General features: G+C 31.5%; 3 protein-coding genes and 1 pseudogene across 3 annotated transcripts; 1 reads left to right on the forward strand and 3 right to left on the reverse strand.

The window, feature by feature from the left end:
• Window positions 1-6,526: 6,526 nt before the first annotated feature.
• On the forward strand, window positions 6,527-7,588 carry LOC127266253 (glycine-rich cell wall structural protein 1-like). Its single transcript, XM_051296439.1, has one exon. The coding sequence runs from the start codon at window positions 6,527-6,529 to the stop codon at window positions 7,586-7,588; it is 1,062 nt and encodes a 353-aa protein (XP_051152396.1).
• Window positions 7,589-11,335: 3,747 nt separating this feature from the next.
• On the reverse strand, window positions 11,336-12,776 carry LOC127266350 (zinc finger BED domain-containing protein RICESLEEPER 1-like). The gene is made up of 4 exons (XM_051296568.1): window positions 12,089-12,776; window positions 11,936-11,999; window positions 11,597-11,670; window positions 11,336-11,471 (listed from the first exon to the last, which is right to left on the reverse strand). The coding sequence occupies exons 1-2, from the start codon at window positions 12,737-12,739 to the stop codon at window positions 11,967-11,969; spliced, it is 684 nt and encodes a 227-aa protein (XP_051152525.1). The 5' UTR covers window positions 12,740-12,776; the 3' UTR covers window positions 11,336-11,471; window positions 11,597-11,670; window positions 11,936-11,966.
• An 11-nt stretch (window positions 12,777-12,787) lies between these two features.
• Window positions 12,788-13,804, reverse strand: LOC127266254 (zinc finger BED domain-containing protein RICESLEEPER 2-like). The gene has a single exon (XM_051296440.1). The coding sequence runs from the start codon at window positions 13,802-13,804 to the stop codon at window positions 12,788-12,790; it is 1,017 nt and encodes a 338-aa protein (XP_051152397.1).
• Window positions 13,805-15,311: 1,507 nt separating this feature from the next.
• On the reverse strand, window positions 15,312-19,225 carry LOC127266223 (uncharacterized; annotated as a pseudogene).
• Between the last annotated feature and the right edge of the window lie 678 nt (window positions 19,226-19,903).

Raw genomic sequence — 19,903 nt, forward strand, 5'->3', positions numbered from 1 at the left:
ATCCAGAGCTCCCAGGCTATGGAGTTGTCCAACAACAATTGAGCTTCATGCCATAGAGCCAAAGATTGTTGCCTCCACAGAGCCGAGGTAACAATCTCTATTGGATTATGATGCCTCCACAAAGAAAATGATTGTTGCCTCCACGGGACCGAAAGCAACAGCCTCCATGGACCCTGGGGCAGCAACCCCCATTAACATTGGGGCAGCAACTCCTTGGACTATGATGCCTTCATCTCGGAACAATGCTTCCATAAATTCAGAAATTGTTGTCCCAATTGGGTTGAAAATAACTTTCTCCATTGAACTGCGGTACTTCCACAAAGTAGAGGAATGTTGCCTCCACAAGACAGAAAACAACAGCTTCCACAGATCATGGGATAACCACCTCCATTGGCCCTGAGTTAATAATTTCGTTCTGAACATCAGTGGAAGACCTATGCACTTTCATATTTTATTTAGAAAGCTCAATGAAATAAGCCAACAAGAGGAAAACCGAAGACTCCAGCGACTCAAGGCTGTTGGGAACAAAACCCCGTAGACCGGCTAGAGATGTAATGGAGGCTATTCGGGGTAAGCTGCAGATCGATTCAATAGTACTGGAGGCGGTTCAGATTGAGTGGGGAGCCGTTTCAGATGTAATGGAGGAGGTTCAAAGAAAATCTAGCGGTTGAAAGCTAATGGAGGGAGGTTACCAGACAGTTGGAGGTAGTGGAAGGAATAACTGAATCTACATTTTTAGTATAAGAGATAGTTATTTGATATTATGATAAATATAATAAAAGAACACACACGAGAAGAACACACTTATCCTCTACAAGTCTTTATCATTTTATTAGTTTATCGTAGGTTTTAGGAGATTATCTTAATTTTTTGGTAATTTATGTTTCCAACATATTTTTATCCGCTTTACAATAGATTTATTTGAATTTTAGTAGATTTTAGTTTAAATTCATCGAAGCCTCGTTTAGGCTCGAAGCCGTGTAGGCTCCACCGAAGGAGCCGTCTCCAATCCGACGAAGGATAGACTCTTTGGAGTATTTTCGAACCCACACCGACGAAATTGATGCGGAATTGATGAATGTCTTGGAGCCTCTGAATTTTAGGTTCCAATAATAATGTAAGTATGTGTTTGATGTGATACAAATAGATTTTTACTATGATATTATAAATATAAATTAATTTTGATATAATATAAAAAAAATATAAATATTTAATTTAATTTGTATACATAAATAATAATGAATAGTTAGAGTCCGGTCTCAAATCCCAATGCTACATCCAAACATATGCACTCTATAGGTGCTGAAAAAAAAATTATATATTTGAAAGAAAATTACAACGTTGAACAAATATCTATATATATATATATGTTTATTGTATTTGTAGAATATTACTCCCTCCGTCTCAGATACCATGTCCATGTTATCGTTTATGTCCGTCCCATATACCATGTCACTTTTCTTTTTTGGAAAATGATTACACACTTTAATCTCATTTTAAATTTTTTAATTTTTTTTTTTTAATTTTAATTAAACTAATTAGTTATCTTAATCTTAATTTATAATTATTTATATTATAGAATAATTATTTTCACTAATACATTCTTAATTATCTACTAATTACACCTCTCCTAAAATACCGTGTCTATAGTGTAGCAGACACAATATCTGGGACGGAGGGAGTACATGTTTGATGAGCAAATAACTATATTTTTTTGTATTTATAAAATTTTTAAAAATGAAATGATAATTTAATATAATTGAATGTCATAGTTTTATAAGAAAATTGTAGTATTAAATAAAATTTAGAAAAAACATCTCGATTGAACAAAACTTTGGTCTTAAATTTTGAAGGCCAAAACCAAAATCAAACTAATGTGACAAAATGCAAATTATAATGAATGATTATTAACAAACAATTAAAAGTATGAAAATTAAATTCATTTAGTTACCATGTATTTTTTGGTCTATTTAATATTAAAATAATTCATTAAATGTCAATATATTTATTTACACATTTATTATACGACCCTTTCATTCATACATCCTAATTATATTATTATTATTATTATTAAAAGATTTTGGTCTATGATTTGAGATCAATATTGTATCCATACACCATACACACAATATTATTTATGTGGCCCAGTGAATATTTGGCGTTGCCCTATTTTTATGCACCCATTACCTTGATCCGAGCCAACCCATGTCTGCCCGATCCGACTGCGCCAGACGACCCACGTCTCTTCTGAGACTTAATGCCGATTGTTCGATCTAAGGTTTCAATCCTATTCTTCCATCCATTTCTAACCTACATATATATATATATAGTTAGAGGAGAGAGAGCTAGCCGACATTCCACTTCACAATATTTCACTTTCTACAACTTCTCTCTTTCATGAAGTCTCATTCTTTGATGGTACTCTCGGGTGCGATATTCCTTTTGTGGTGCCGAATCTTTTAAATATTGTAGAGTTCTCTAGCGTATTCACCATTTTTGTGACGATTCAAGTTGCAAGGGGCTTGTTTCGTTGGTATGGCTTCTCGGTTATTTATGTGGTGTTCCTTTGTCCACTATTGGTACCATAAATTTTATTTCCTTCTTATTTTGGGTCTTGTGAAGTGGTATTTGGGCCTATTCACTTTGTCGCGTCTTGATATTGCATGGTATGTGTCGATTTGGATGATATTGGTAGCTAAACTTAAAAATTAAGCCCTAGTTCAAAATTTTATTGTACTTTGTTGATTTTTTGTTAATAAAATCTTCGATCTTTATCTCATTATTATTATTATTATTATTATTATTATTATTATTAGTATAACCGAAATTTGGTTTAAAAACCTTGTCTTTTTTATTCTTATTCTTTTTATAACCCCTTATTAACATAAAATTTTAAATTAATCCAATAATTCACAGTTCAAATATATTATCTTTTCTAGATATTATCAATCAAATTAGAATTATATATAAAATTGTAATTTTTAATTATATAATGTTAACCTTTTATACGGATACAAATAATAGACTTTAATTGAGTGCACAAATATACAGATAAGTTACCACAACAAATATCACATTATTTTTTGGTGTTGTTGGTGTTGCAGTGTAGCAACGTAAAAAATTTGCATTGTCTTTTATTTTTTAAATTTTTGAATATGAATTTTAATTTTAGTTTTTGATTTTTTAATTTTTTAAAAAAATTAATATAAATTATAAAAATAAAAAAAAAATTGTGTAAAATAATATATAAAATAAAATATTTGAATAATATTAGTGAATAGAGTTATGATTGAAGTAAAATACTGTAAAAAAAACATTATAAATGGAATTTATGAGTTGTAGATGACCTTATGTCATAGAAACAAGAGATTAGAAAATAAAAATATATACACTATAAATTATGAATGTTCAACTTAATCATACTAATTTAAATTATTCCTAATGATTCATTAAACACATAATTAAAGTATATTCGAAGATTAGCCGTTGCAGTTCTCACATCATAATAAAAAATTAATCGACATTAGACTTTCAATCACATGCTTAATTGAATCAATCTTCAACACTTCCTCTTATCCAAATTTTCTAATGCTCCACATATTCTAATGCAGCAGAAGATCTCATTGCCCAAGGCTTTGTAACTATATCTTCTCACGGCTCATGTGCACTACAAGAAGTAAGAGTAATTTCCTCATTCACAACCATATCGCAAATAAGATGAAAATGAGTATGAATGTGGTTTTTCCTACTATGAAAAAAATTGTGTTGACTTGTGAAGCTAGTCTACTATTCTAACAGGCCCACAGGGCTATGTGACCTATAGTGCCAGTCTAAGATTCCAACAAGCCCAATTTGCAGGTTGAGGGGTGTTACATTGCTACCTCTTGCTCTTGTTGAAGTTGAACTAGCATTCTTTGCAGTCAAATTGCTTGACATGGTGTTGAAGTTATTGCGACGACATATTCTGCTTTTGAAGATGATAGATACCATTGCTTGTTTATTTGAGCTTCAATTGGTAACTCCTATTTTGAGAGTGAATAAATTTGCTAAAGCACTTCGTCTATCATCCAAATAACTTTCCAAGTCGTTGTTAGTTAACCAACTTTGCTTGAAGTAAGAAACTTTAGAGCACCAAATACCATACTTTATAGTTCTTGCAATGTAGTGCATAACCCACTTTATTGCTCCAAAATAGTCCCTCAAAGAGGCATTGCATAAACATAAAAATTACTGCAAAATAATATGTGATATCGAGTCAGTGTGTGTAAGATAAATCAGGCCTCCAACAAGGCTCCAACAATGTAGTGCATAACCCGCTTTATTGCTCCAAAATAGCCCTCTCGAAGGGCATTGCATAAACATAAAATTATTGCGAAAAAATATGTAATGTCACGTTGGTGTGTGTAAGATAAATCAAAGCCTCCAACAAGGCTCCTGAATCATTGCGCATAAGCCATCTGTGCACTATTGTCTTGCTGTAATTTCTCATTCAAATACATCACTATAGTCATTGACTTGTAATTAAGGATAAAGATCCATGACATACTTCCTTAATTTGTGAGATAAAGATCTCCACCAATAAGTTGACGAAATCAAGGCCCAGAAAGATATAGAAGATATATATCATCAACAACAAACAATGATGAAATTATTTTTACCTCAAAATTTCACATATAAAGTAGGCTCATTTGCACTCATTGTGAATCCATTTTAATGAACATATCAATCAATCTTGCTATATCACGTCCGATAAGCTTGCTTCACCTGTATAATAGACTTTGTCAACATATATACCTTTTCTGGCCTTTTTTTACGAAACCTTCAGGCTGCTTAACATAGACCTCTTATTGTAATTTTTCATCGAGGAAGGTTGGCTTGACATCGAATTGATTAAGCAACCACTGCATTTGTGCCACTAGTGCTAGAACAAGTCTTATAGTTTCAAAATCAATTACCACAAAAAATGTCTCTTCAAAATCAATGCTGTGTTTTTGCACGTATCCTTTGACTATGAGCTGAGATTTTTAATTTTCTTTTGTTGAATCCCATATGCTTCAAATTTACTTTTCCAATTGATGCTAGTTCCTCCTTCATTGATGGTTGCTATGCTTTGTTGCTCAATGCCTCATCGTAATAATTTTGGTGTTGATGTAGCGCTTGTAAAGGCGATGAGGTAGGTGACCTTACATCATAATTTTCTTTCATTGTTTGTGCACCCTCATTCGCTAATTCACCATTCACCAAAAGGAACATGCTGTTCATTACATTGCGAAACCCAACTTGCTTTCTCATCAAATGGTACATCACTTCTTATGAGAATCTTACCATTAAGAGGGTTGTATAATCTATATGATTTAAATGGAGTATAATAAGCAAGAAAAATATAATTTTCAGATTTTTTCATCAAGTTTAATTTAGACAATCTTGAGAAAGTACCAAAGCATATATAAGAAATACAATAGAAAACTCTTAAAAGACAATCTTGAGAATGTACAAAAGCATAAGAAATACAATCGGAAAGAAGTTTATACTTTTGTAAGTATATGTATTAATACATACAACACTTGATCCATCTCTATTAAACACGAACAATTAGATTCCATACATTAACTATGCCTATATATTAGTACATTTACGTACTTAACGACAAAATATGTGACATACTACACTCCATCTCTATTAAATGCTATTAATTAGATCCCGTACATTAACTATGTCAATATATTAGTACATTTATGTATTTAACGACAAAAATTACGACACACTAGACTCATCTCTATTGAATACGAATGCCTAGATCTTGTACATCAATTATGCCCATATATTAGTACATTTACATACTTAACGACAAAACATCACTTTTTATATTAAATAGAAATCAATAGATTCCATACGTTAACAAAGTTTATTTGCTGCGAAATCAAGATGTTGATACGAAAATATATATAGAGATAGATTTTTGCATAATTATATTAAAAAAAAAAAAATCAGATTATTTCTTTAAAATTTTACAAATAACTCCACTACACTTTTATATTTTACATATGCAACCTCAATATGTACTTACAATATGCACCAAAACCCTAAAAAATTATACACACAATATTGTATTTTAATCCTCAACCCACCAACCACCAATACAATAATAATAATATAAAAAAAAAAATTAAAACAATCCTTTCATAAAAAATAATAATAATAATAATAATAGTAATAATAATAATAATAATTACAACAATCCGATAAAAAAATAATAGTAATAATTATAACAAATAACAAAATCTAAAAGAATTAAAAGAATTATACGTATGCATTAATTAACATTACCTGTAATTATCATAATAAATCAACCACTAACCATTTATTTACCCAAATCATTTAAAAAATAATAATTACACCAATTTTTTTAACCAAATGTGATAAGCTCAAGTTTATTACAATTTTCCTTAAAAGGCCCAATCTTCTAATATAAATACAGGCATATTTTTTTCTTTGAAAAAACATCACATGCAAGCAAGCAAGCAAAATGACTAGAAAGAGGATTAGACATGAGCAACTCGCTAATGAAAATAGGCGAAACTCTATCTTTGCCAATAGAACTGAAGGGCTGGTGAAGAAGGCTGAGCAATTGCAGATTCTTTGCGGTGCCGAGATCGCCATCATCGGCCACCAGCAGGACGGCGAAAACAATGCCATTCTTTGGCCGTCGCCGGAGGCGGTGGAAGACCGGGTGAACAAATTCATGGAGTTTCCGGTGATTGAAAGGAACAAAAAAATGGTAACTCATGAAAGCTATATTGAACAGAATGTGAATAGTGAGAGGGAGAGCTTGGCTAAGATGCAGAAGGCGATGGCAGTGAAGGAGGGAAATCAATTGCTGGCGAAGAAGCCGTTGGACATGATGGAGACGACGGAGCTGCAAATGGTGAAGGCTATGGCGGCGGAGATGCTCAAGAAGCTGAGCGCGAGGGGAGCAGAAGTCGGGTTGCCGGCGCAGGGGGCTGGCCCGGCGGAGGGCGATGGAGAGATTTTATTGGACCAGCTGGTTGGGGCAGCTCCTCTTGGAGCGGCGGCGGCGACGGTGGCTGAAGATCAAGGCCTGATGCGGGGGATTGCTGCAGTGGGGGCTGATAAATGGTTTTCCAATGTCCCTAAAGGCAGCGGTGACGGTTCTCTTGGGATTGGTGGCTTCATGGGTTATGCCTTTGCGGCTGGCGGCGGCTCTGCTTCTGGATCTGGAGGATTTTCTGCTGCTGGCGGTTCCTCTTCTGGTTTTGCAGGTTTTTCTAGTGGTGCGGCTGCTGTTGGTCGTTCTTCTCCTAGTTTCAGAGGATTTTCCGGTCCTGTTTCCATGGGCGGTTCTTCTTCTAGCTTTGCAGGTGACGGCGCTGCTGCTGGCGGTAGTTCTTCTAGTTTTGGAGGATTCTCCGGCACCGACGTCGACGACTTTGTGTCCTCCGGTTCTGGTCTCGAGATTGGGAGGCTTTTTGGCGATGGTTCCTCCAGTGGTTTCGGAGGGCTTTCTGGGGCTGGCGGCGCCGGTTCCTCCGGTGGCGGCGTTGGTGGATTTTCTGGTGGAAATAACTAGGCGTTTGCAGCGTGCGTGCGTGGCTGGCAGTGGAAGTGATGAATGATTGTTGAGATTTTACCTGTGTTTGATTTTTACCATTGTCTGTAATGAACTTCTTATGATGGAATTAATAATACTCAATAATTAATTACAGGCATAACATCGTCTTTGGATATGTTTAATTATAAGTGAGATTTTGATTTTAAATTTTTGTTTTGAATTAAAATATTTGTTCGAAGTGACATCAGATAAATAATAAAATTAAGTGTTTGATTTAATTTTTTTTTAAAAAAAAAATATTAAAATAGTAAAATCAAAATCAAAATTGCACATATTTCATACATAATACTAGATATTTACATTAAATTTTAAATACCATATTCAAAACTTATTATTTGAATTTGCTATTATAAATACTACACAGGGTTACAAAATTACAAATCAAAGTGTATTATCTTTTATTTTCATTTTTAATTTTCTTAATTATCCACTTTATTAATTAACTCTGCGAAACACATCACATCACACATTAGTTTTTTTACATTTAGCAATTATTTTTTATTTCAACGAAATAAATAAAAATAAGAATACTCAACAATGCATATTTTGTATCCAAAAATTGGAAGCATATATATTCCAAGTAATTATAAGTTATGCAGAAACTTGCATTTTCTTGGATTATTATAATTTCTTCGGAGTTTGATTTTTTAATTATATATAATTTTATCAACATAAAACGTCGAATTATATCCGTATATTATTTTTCGTCAAAATTATTCATAATCTACAGGAATTTTAGAAAGTTTGTACTATTCTACCTTATAATTTAGAAATTGCTTGAAACTCTCTCGTGTTAAATATATATATATTGCACAAACTTTCATTTTTAGGAGTTTCTGTACAATATTTTTCAAAATACAAAAAAGTTTCGTACAATTTTTAAGAAATTTTGTGCAATATTTTCTAAAATATGATAGTGCGTCATGCAGTTGCTAAATCACATTGAAAATCATGCAGAATTTTCAAATTACAAATGAATTATCTATAATTTTGTCTTATTTTCCAAATATTTATTTTGGATTTCAAATATACGTCAGTAATTCAAAGAAAATACATTTATGTTTGATGGGCTAATTCATATGAAATATCTAAATTATACATTATTTTGTATTATTATTATTATTATTTGTTTGGTATGTTATGTTATATGATGTATAATATGTTTTGAAAATCACGTTAAATATGTAACTTCTATCTAGCAATAATAAGTTTGTAGATTATTTACGATATAAAATTATTTTTTCATTATAAAATCACTTTTCAATGATAAATCTTACTTTGTATTGAGCCAAGTTATTTTGTATCACGCCACCATTGTAAATTAATTATTGTGAAAATTTTCAATTTCTTATTTGTATTATTGATGGAATAAAAATAGTAAAGGTATATACATACATACAGAAGTTCAAGAGGGCAATGACGGTTAAGAAAGCCTAGCACATGTTGGTTGAAAAGCTAGCTAGTGGAAAACATACACGCGACGAAGCTAGATATGGTGGAGAATATATATATATATTGACAGAGATTATTAAGAAAGCTGAAGAAGGTCGGAGCAATTGGCAGCCCATGGCCCCGGAGAAATTAAGGGTGTGTTTGGTTGGAGGATTGGATTTTGGATTTGGATTTGGATTTTGGAGAATTTTGAATTATGAATTTTTTAAAAAGTTATGTTTGTTTGGAAGTTTAAATTTTGTAATGATTATGTAGGATAAAATTATTATTTCATTAAAAAAAATGATATATTGATGTGATAGTTTGAAAGAGATGATATTTAAATAATATTTTATTGAAGAAAATAATATATTTAAATTTTAAAAAAAAAAATTCTTTTATTTATTGTGTTCTTTTATAAAAAAATTTCAAATTATTATTCATATTTTTTTTTTGCTAAAAATATCAAATCAAATACATAATTTTTACTTTAATAATATACTAAAAATTAATTTTATATTTAAAATATCATGTCATTGACGACGTCAATATCTATTTATATCATATTATACAATTATTTTAAATATAATTTAAAATTATTTTTTTTAAAAAATAAATATAAATATATAAAAATAAAATAATATTATCATTCATTTTTTTCCTATCACTTATAAATATTTTTATAATTATTAATATTATTATTATTATTACTTTTTAAAAATATAAAAAAATTTACACACGTTTCACAATGTTGTAAATGCAAGAAGATTAGAAAGAGAGAGGAGTAAAAGTCCTATTCAACGGGTGTGTAATTTGTTCACTGCAATATTACTTTGATAGTATGATGGTGACAGAATAACTGATTAATTAAAGATCTATCATATATGATAGATTTTGAATAGTGTATTTCAATACAGTAATTTAATAATAATTTTTTTTTAAATCCGTCACCCGAACACACCCGAAGGGTGTTAAATCCTTTGAAATTTTTAAAAATACAAAAGGAAACATTCTTGTTGAAACTAGTTCATTTTGTTTTGAGTATAGAAATATTGATTTAAATATTTGATTCATTTACTTAATTTATACAATATTTATGATGCATTATTATTATTATTTTAATTATTTTTTATTTAATAAAATATTAAAATAAAAAAAAAAATTGAATACTGAATATTTATATATCTTAAAATTGTTTTAAAAATTATTTTTCAAATCAATGTATTTTTTTTATTATTTTTGCCCGTTAATTTTCTATTTTTAGTAAAAATAATAGTATATTTTAACTTTTACTTAAATAAAAAATATATTATTTTACATACAATTACACACCTATACTATATTTTAGCACAATATAATATATATCCAGCATAGAAAGAGATCGTAACTGCTATTCAGACAAACACCATTTCGTACTTGGTGCAAGTGAAGCCCAGTTCAGTTCAGGCTATGCATTTTCTTTCCTCTGTCTCCTTCGTCTTCCTTTTTTTCTATCTCCATATTCTTACTTTCTTCTCTTCCCTTTTTACTTTCTCTCTCCTCGATATATCTCTCTTCTTTTTTTTTTTCTCTCGAGCTGTTGCTCATTTTTCTCTCTTTACCTATAAAAATATAGAATATTACTTGGCTATACCATTACAGTTGTTCAATAATCCTTTGCGTCTGTCTGACTCATAATATTCTTTAAAAAATTCCAGATGAACGATCCAATTAGTTAGCGACGCTTCATGTCAGACTGGAGATGGCATCTAGGGGTGGAAATAGGCCAGGCCAGGCCAGGCTTTGGTTAAATAGGCTTGGCCTGTCTTAAAAAGATATGGCCTGAGCCTGGCCTACCAGCCTGAAAAAAAATATTTTTAAAGCCTGAGCCTGGCCTTTTTAAAAGTCTGGCCTGGCCTACGAGCCTGTTTAAAAGGCTACATAATAATTTATTATTATTATTTTTTTTTTTTTTTTGTAAATTTCGTACTATAAATAAAAAATAAAACAGATACAATTATTTATATTATATATAAAAAAATAAAAAATTCTGTTTTTTAATGACAAAAATAATCATTTTTATTGCCATATAAAAATACAATATATTATACTAATAATTTGCAAAAAAACGTATATTACAATTCATTCAAATATATATATAATTATTGGGAATAAATCTTGCAAACTCCAGACAAAAGCTTATAGAAATTACTGCATAATGACATTAAAAAAAAAAACAGTTTACATCAATCTATTGTCATTAAGCTGATTATTCTAACAAAGAAATAAGCAACGCTAACTCAGAAGCAATATTAAAAAAGTCGACAAAAATATTTAGAAATTAATAACATAGTTTTTCAAGTTCACGTCACCCACAGGCCACAAGCCACAAGAATTGCAAATTCCCCCAAAGTTTCTGAAACCATTAAATCTGTTCAAGTACAAAAGTTGATCAAATTAGTATTATATCTGAAATTTCTTCCTTCTATATATAAATTACGCAAAGCATCAAAAAATTATATTAGAACAAAAAGAAAAAAGGAATATCTTACTTACCAATACAATAAAAGTTTCAAGAGAAAAATAGCAAATAGATCAATAATATCTTCTGGACATTAGCATTTCCACTCCTGAAATCAAAATTTAAAATTTCAGCACCTGCAAACCTATCCAAATATTTTAAAAAAATAAATAAATAATTGTAATATCAAAACAACCACCTGCAAACCTATCTAAATATTTCAAACAATACATCCTGCAACAAATTTCAGAAAATCAAAGTTGAATCCTCCCAAAATACATCATGCAACAACAATATCTTACTAAAAAAATCAGATTTTCAAACAATTAATCTGTATAAAAAATTTCAGAAAATATTATAAATTTAAAACGTACCGCAACCAAAGTATTAAAGAACTTCTTTAATCTATAAGCTTATCTCCTTCAAAGACTCATTCACCTTCAAATGAGAGAAATATTTTTATTAGAAAAAAATATATTGTGGGTGATGAATAAGATAAAGAAAAGACAATTAATAATAAAATTTACCTTCTTTTTTTTCAAGTTGTATTTATGTCGAAGCCAATCTCCTCCACAAATTAGTGTCTCAATAGATTCTTCATTCAATCTTGAACGATATTCATCTATAACTCTACCTCCAGCACTAAATGTAGACTCTGAAGCTACCGTTGATATTGGAATCGCAAGTACATCAGCAGCCATCTTCGATAAAACTTTATATTTCATGCTGTTGTTCCTCCACCACTCCAAGGCACAAAATGAAGACATATTTCCATCAGGAATATAAACACTGTCCTCGAGATAGGCATCCAATTCAGATTTTGATACAGGAATTGCTTCTTTTGCTCTTACAAGACTCATAATTTGATCAAACCCAGTAACTATCGCAGATTCAGATTGGGTGGTGGCAGAGGAGATGTTAGCCATATTGCACTGACTTGAGGATAATTCTTCAACACTTAAGGCCACATAATCATTATATAGTTGTTGCAGTGAAGCACGCACTTTGTTCACATACTCGGCAGCAACTTCTTCAGACTTGTATATCATTGGAAAACATATTTCAACACCATGAAATTTAACTCTCGGATCCAATACATTTGCAACAGCCATCAATAGATTGCACTCACCCCAATATTTATCAAACTTTTCTTTCATTTGCGTTGCCATTTGTATCATAAAAAGATCATCATCCTTTGTCGCATCATCAATTACTTGCTTCACTTTTCAGACCTCTGAAAGATACAAGTTGGCAGTAGGATATTCACTTCCAGATATTAAATTGGTAGCTAAGTTGAAAACCTCTAAAAGTTTACAAACTTTCTCGACTTTCTCCCAATCTTCATTTGAAGGTGCAAATGTATAATGAGGTTCTCTTTCTTGGTATTCTGAGAAGACAATCTTGAATTTTAAAGCAGCGGCTAACATGTGATATGTAGAATTCCACTTTGTTGGACAATCAATTATCAACTTCCTTTCTTTTAGATGCTTTTGTTCAACTACTTCACCAAAACTCTTCAATCTTGAATCATTGAAGTTTACATACTTCACACTTTCACGAACATTATGGATGATATCTTTGATTCGACTAAGCCCATCTTGCACCAAAAGATTCAATATGTGTGCACAACATCTAACATGAAATAGAGCTCCATCGAGGACAAGCTTGGTGCTGCGTGATATGTAGTCTTTTAGATACCTCAAGCACGAGTCATTATATGAAGCATTGTCAACTGATACTGAGAACACTTTATCTTCGATCCCCCAAGCCTTCAAACATTTGAAAATGGCATTGGCTACATCAATTCCTCGCCTTGGAGCAGGCACCTTGACAAAGCTTAAAATCCTTTTCTGAAGCTTCCACCCAGAATCTATAAAATGACCAGTGATTACCATATATTCAATCACTTGATGACTGGATTTCCACATATCTGTTGTCAAGCTAATCTTGCTCACACTCTTTAATAATTCCTTCAATGCTTTTCTTTCTGCTTCATATATTGCTATGCAATCACTTCGTATCGTCTTACGAGAAACTTTCTGAAATTCAGGGTTCGCATACTGAAATGACCATATAAAAGCATCGTCTTCTACAATGCTAAAAGGATACTCATGTACCATAATAGAAGTGGCAATGACTTCCCTCATCTTTTCATTAGAAAATCTAAACCCCGGACTTATAAACGGATAACTTGAATTGGATGGCTTAAAAGGAATGACACATTGTTTCCTTTGTGAAGCCATTTGTACTGACCTCTGCAAACATCCTTCTGAATGTCTCTTTAGATGGCTTGTGCTCGCACCTCTTCCCCCAGTAGCAAATGCATTTTTACAGTATTTGCAAATAGCTTTCTTAACACCTTCAGCAACTTGAATTTCATCAAAGTCATTCCACACAATTGAAGTTTTTTTCCTTTTTTTCCTATTGGCACCTTCATTTGCTTGATTTGAATTCCTTTCGTCTTCATTTCTGTTATCATCCACAGGTTGGCTTGAAAGGGAATCCACTGATATACTATTGTGTGTATCAGATGGAAGATCAAAAATATTTGTTTCATCCATCGAAGCCATATCCTGCTTCAAAATAAATAAAAAAATTTATTTAATTAATGATATACATTATAAACGAAAATATCATAAACTGTTCATTCTTGTAAATATATATCTTATATTTTTCTACAAAAATATAAAATTTTCATTTTAATCTAAATAATATAAAACACAAAAATAAAAATAACAAAACTATTTAAAAAAATGACGTTATAAAAAAACAAAAAAAACGTCATAAAAAATATATAAGATAAATAAAATATAACAAAAAAACAAAAAATATATATATTGAAATTCATATCTAAATAAAAATAACGAAAAAAAACATATAAAAATGATATTTACCTTATTTTTCCAAATTCCACCGGTAGCAATAAAAAAGAAGAGGCGATGAAGACAGAAGAAGGAAAAAGAAAAGTAGTGGATCTCTGTGAAGAAGATTGCAAAACCCTGGACGGCGTGGAGGTCTGACAGCAGTTGCAGGCTTGCAGCGGTGGAAAAGGAATATGGACAGTTGTTGTGGGATAATATTTGAATTATAATAAAAGAAAAAAAAAAAAAGGAACATGTGTGCAGTAGTTGTTCATATTTGAAATTTTTTATTGGGATAAAAATTATTTTTATTTTTGTTTTTTTTTAATAAATTTATAATTAAAATTTTTTTTATATATATCATTATTATATATAAAACTATTCTTATTTTATAATAATAAAAAATAATTTTATATAATAATAATATTATAATTAAACAGGCCGGCCTGTTTAGTAAATAGATTTTTTCATAAACCTAAGCCTATTCTGTATATATGAACAGGCTTTAACAAAAATCTGAACCTGGCCTTTCTAATAAATAGAACAGGCCAGGCCAGGCTTGATGTAGGCCAGGTCATAGACCCTGACAGGCCGCCTGGCCTATTTCCACCCCTAAATGGCATCCCATCCCATCCCAAGTCATACACAACCCACTTGATCGTTGGGGGTGTTTTCTTCAGATTTTTTGGTTGATTCTGCCTGCTTAAGCTCCCTTCTTCATCTCCGATTCTTTTCTTTGTCACACTGTAAGTGTAAAGAGAACCACAAGCTGGTTGAGAGACAAGGTCAATATCCCTTAGAAGCTAAAGCTGCATCGCCAGGTACACTGATTTTCGATACTTTAATTTCCCCTTGATCTATATATATGATGCAAAGTTTTCCCCTGGGACAAAAAAAACAGCAAAAACTATTTGCGGGAGCAGTGCAGCATTGTAAGTCTGTCCTTTGTATAACATTAATTTACAAAGATGAAAATATTGACATTTCGATAGCTTGGGAACTTAAAATTCACTTAAACACTACTCTCGTATGTAGACCTTATTACATTATCATCTATATTTTACCAAGAAACATGTGTAACTATTTAGTAGTAACAATTTACTCGACATATTTCCCGGGATAAGACAGCCTATTAAAAACTTGACAAAGCTAAGTGCATTTGGTCGTGCTTGTGTCTTCAAGGTGGGGTCGATGATTTTATTGTTTAGTATCACCGAAACTGCATACCTTTGCGTTGTACGTACCCTTGATGCTCACTTTGGCTCGGATGACTGAATCCTGTGGCGCTTGAAAATTCTCGGAATCCATAAGCACTAATGTCATAGTTGAACTGTAAGAATTGAGGAAAGAAACAGAATCATGCCAAGTTCATTGGTAACAAAATTAGTCGAGTGAAAGTATCAAACAGCAAAGTCTGTGTGAAAGAACCTCCCGAATGAGATTACAATGTCTAGGACTTCGAAGTTACAGGCTACGATAAATACTCAAGCTTTAAATTGCTCTTAGAAAGACAATATGTAAAATTCCAAAAAGCGAAAAGATACACAGCCCTTATATATTCTTTTCCTATAAAAGATGTTCAGATGTTCAAGGCCTCCTTCAAGAAAATGACTACCTTATGTAAAAGTGAAAGGGGAAGAATACCATCTTGTAACATCGAAAGTTTGAGAACCACATTATATTGTGGCGAGAAACCATAAACCTTAAATCATGACCATTATGGTTTAGTGTGTATAAATCATTCTAAGTCGACATTATATCCAAATATTACACGAGCAGATAAAAAAGTTCATGCATATTGATTGCATATACTACCTACTGTAAATGTGAAAGGGGATGAACATCTATTTTGGAGCCTTGAAAGTTTGAGAACAGAATTGAATTGTGGCGAGAATTCATAAACCGGGAATATCGTGAGTGAGTGTGTATAAATTATTCTGAGTCGACATTATATCCAAGTATCATACGAGCAGATTAAAATTTGCAAATTGACTCGCATATATGATAGATAAGTGAATGTAGGAGTCCGAAGGTTTCAGGAACTTACAGGTAAAACCTTTACGGAGTACTTTGTGATATTTGGATCGAAAGTCTTTCCTGAATTTGAAGCCTGCATTTTCACCATCGATATAAAAACTGGCAAGATACATAGACAACAAAAGGAAGCGACAAATACAAATCATGTAGGAGAAGAAACTAAAATTATTAATATTGGAGCTTGTTAAGCATTCTATTTACATATACGATTTTAGAAGTTTTAGCACTATTCCTCAACAGTTTTTTTTAAAGAAAAACATCACATCAAATATCCTGCTTTTTATTATTCATAAAATTTTCTTTCATCAAGATCAAGAAAGATTTTTAACTTAGCTTATCTGTAATTTAAATTAGTTTCATATTTAAAGTGAAGAATAACTTACAATGGACATTTGGGCTTTGTTTATTTTGCGTTATTATTTTTTTATTCTTCTTTTACGCTGTAACCTTGAAGATTCCCTATAAAAATATAACATTTTCTCTTATAAAACATCATATCCAATTACTATTTATATACAAAGGACAAACAAGAAGCCAAAGTAATAAAGCCAAATTCTCCTCAAAATTAGATTTTGCACCGCCTTACGGCTAGCTATCTTGTTATAAATTATGATGAGAACATAAAATATCGATCCCCCAATTCAATGAGAAACTAAAAATGCAAAACCATTTCGAGATTCTGATAGAGTTGTAATTATTGATGAAATACCTGTTCTGGTGTGTGAAACATTTCTATAAATGGATATTCCTGCTTCTGGCGTGAAATGCAGAATCCAGGATACTTTGGGCATTCAACCTAAGACACAAGAGCCACAGACAGACAATGAATGTGAAATTCCACCAAACGAGCCTAAGACACTATTATGAAATAGATAATTCTCAGTCTTAGTGTCTTATTTCATCAATTATCAACAATTGGAATAACTGATAATCTTCAATGTAAGCATAAAGAAAATGCGTACTAATGATAACTGCGATAAGTATAAGCTAATTATATAACCACTTTTAGATCACGGGTAAAAAATATAAAGCCATAACTTACACGCATAAACTTAACATGTGGATCAAACTCAGCAGCAGCTTCCTCCAGTACGCTGTCGAGGCGCTTGGTCAGATTGCACCTACATCAATCAAAGGCTTTATAATTCAATAATAAAAGAATATTATAAGATTCATATTGCATCACAACATCAAGACAAAAGTTTCAAATGTTACTTTATAGTAAATGCAACCACCACAGGGTAGCCCTGATGAAGGAGCTGCACAAACTCACGCTCTGATGTAAAATGAATAACCCTTGACGGCCCAAGATCTTTTGGATACCCAGTATAGTACCTTCGAATAACTCAGAAGTGGATGCAAAGATGGTGTGAGTGATTAATAAAAGAGCATACAAGAGACTTGTGGATATAAAAAAACTATAGCACAATGCATCACTTGGATTTCTTCACTGAAATGGTGCTAAAATGAAACATGAATCATGCGAAAAGAATTTAATTCTCATTGTCAACTAATGTACACAATCCATTTATCTGATCAATAAGATGGGAGAAAATTCATAATGAATAATCCCTTTTGTTTACTTGGTGAGTTATTATTATTTTGGTTAAATAGTGGGTAGGATGCGATGTTTTTGAGGTGAGGGAAAATAGCATACTTTTATATGAGATCGTGGTGATTGCAAAGTAAAGAAATCGAAAATAATCACCAAATAAACAAAGGTAATCACCAAGGGAACAAAGGCTTAGTCTCCCTATCAAAAGAAAACATTTAGAAGACAAAATAATTGCCAGAATAACAAAGTAAGAAAGAATGAAACATCAGTTTCTCCCTCCCCCTGAATCCTTCCCTGTGAACAAATCATAAATCTTTTGTGCAAACAATAGCTCAACATTCATAATCGGATTATTGCTATAGTAGAAACCGTTTGCAGTAGAGAACAGAAATTCTCAACAAACAACCAATTCAGAACATAAAAGTTTAACAGGAAACATTGAAAAAAAAAAATGTAAATTGCAAGTGAAATTGATGAACATATGTAAACTTAGCGTGTATTTAGCGGAGAGTTCGATCTCGTACCTACAGGATGCACGAAGATTAAGCATTATCTTGCTAAGCAATGATGAATCCTCCATTCTGCAGCACTTTATTGACAATATAAAAAATAAAAAATCAACAAACCGCATTAAGCAGAAATAGTAAGGCCTTGTTAGTTTGTAAGATTTTGCCCAGGTTTTACTGTGCAATTACTGTTCAAATTCCACCCTAAAATCCCTACTTACCGACCTACCTAAACACTCATTACTAGGTTTGTACCGTTTCAATCATCCCAAGTGAATTTTTTTGCCATTATTTTTTGCAATCGGAAAATAAAGAGAACAATGTTCGGACCGGTGAAGTGCGACGGAGACGGCGAAGGCTACTACCGGATAAGCATCTGGGCGGAAGAAAAAAAGAAAATGATAATGAGAAAATAGAGCAAAAAGAAGAAATAAAAATGTTAGAACAAACTCCTATTTCCTACCAGTGGTGTAAGCAAGGGAGAATAAGGAGGAGAAAGAAAACGAAATTTACCGGAGTTTCGACCAGACAATGGCGGCGGATCTTCATCTCAATGAGAAAGCCGACGACGAAAGGTGGAAGAAGGAGATGAAAGAGGGGAATGAAAGGAAGGAAAGAACAAGAAGAAAAAGAAAATAACGATGAAAAAAAAAAAAAAGAGGAGGATATACGAAGCAGGGGGAAGACGGGGGAGGAGAAAGTTTGGGGAAGGGGCGGGATCCTCAGTCGAATATGTACCGCTCTACTCAGTCGAGCCTAAAAAACCGCGACGCGTGTCCGGTGTTTATTATTATTATTATTATTATTATTATTATTTGTTTTGAATCAAAATTTTATTTAACATAAATTGCAATTTAACTTCTCGTTGTAATGGGTGTGTTTGTTCGGATGTTTGGATTTTGGATTTGAATTTTTTAAGATTTGTAAGTATGGATTTTTAAGTTGTGTTTGTTTAAATGTTTGAATTTTGTAATGATTATATTGAAAGAAATTATTATTATATTGAAAAAGGTTATGTATTGATATGATATTTTGAAATGAATGATATTTAAATATTGTTAAAATAAATAAAAGTAAAAAAGTAAAGTGATGTTGGAATTGATATTTTAAAAATAATTTTTTAAAAATTTTTTTGGAAGATACTTCCTCCGTGTCCCACGTTGTCGTTTATGTCACTTTTCTTTTTTTTAAAAAATAATTATACATTTTAATCTCATTTTAAACTTTTTAATTTATTTGTTTTAATTTTAATTAAATTAATTAATTATTTTAATTTTAATTTATAATTATTTATATTATAACATAATTATTTTCACTAATATATTTTTAATTATCTATTAATTATATCCCTCTTAAAATACCGTGTTGTAGAGCTTGTTTGTT

Source organism: Andrographis paniculata, unplaced genomic scaffold (assembly GCF_009805555.1).
Source record: "Andrographis paniculata isolate CXL003 unplaced genomic scaffold, ASM980555v1 Contig75END, whole genome shotgun sequence".
NCBI lineage: Eukaryota > Viridiplantae > Streptophyta > Magnoliopsida > Lamiales > Acanthaceae > Andrographis > Andrographis paniculata.

Bases quoted from the DNA above. Each gene is read 5' to 3' on its own strand.
- LOC127266350 (XM_051296568.1), bottom strand. From the start codon at position 12,739: ATGATACAAATGGCAACGCAAATGAAAGAAAAGTTTGATAAATATTGG. The intron at 12,000-12,088 runs GTAAATTTTATT...TCTCATTTGAAG, and splicing joins ACAACTTGAAAAAAAAGAAG to GTGAATGAGTCTTTGAAGGA.
- LOC127266254 (XM_051296440.1), bottom strand. From the start codon at position 13,804: ATGGCTTCACAAAGGAAACAATGTGTCATTCCTTTTAAGCCATCCAAT.
- LOC127266253 (XM_051296439.1), top strand. From the start codon at position 6,527: ATGACTAGAAAGAGGATTAGACATGAGCAACTCGCTAATGAAAATAGG.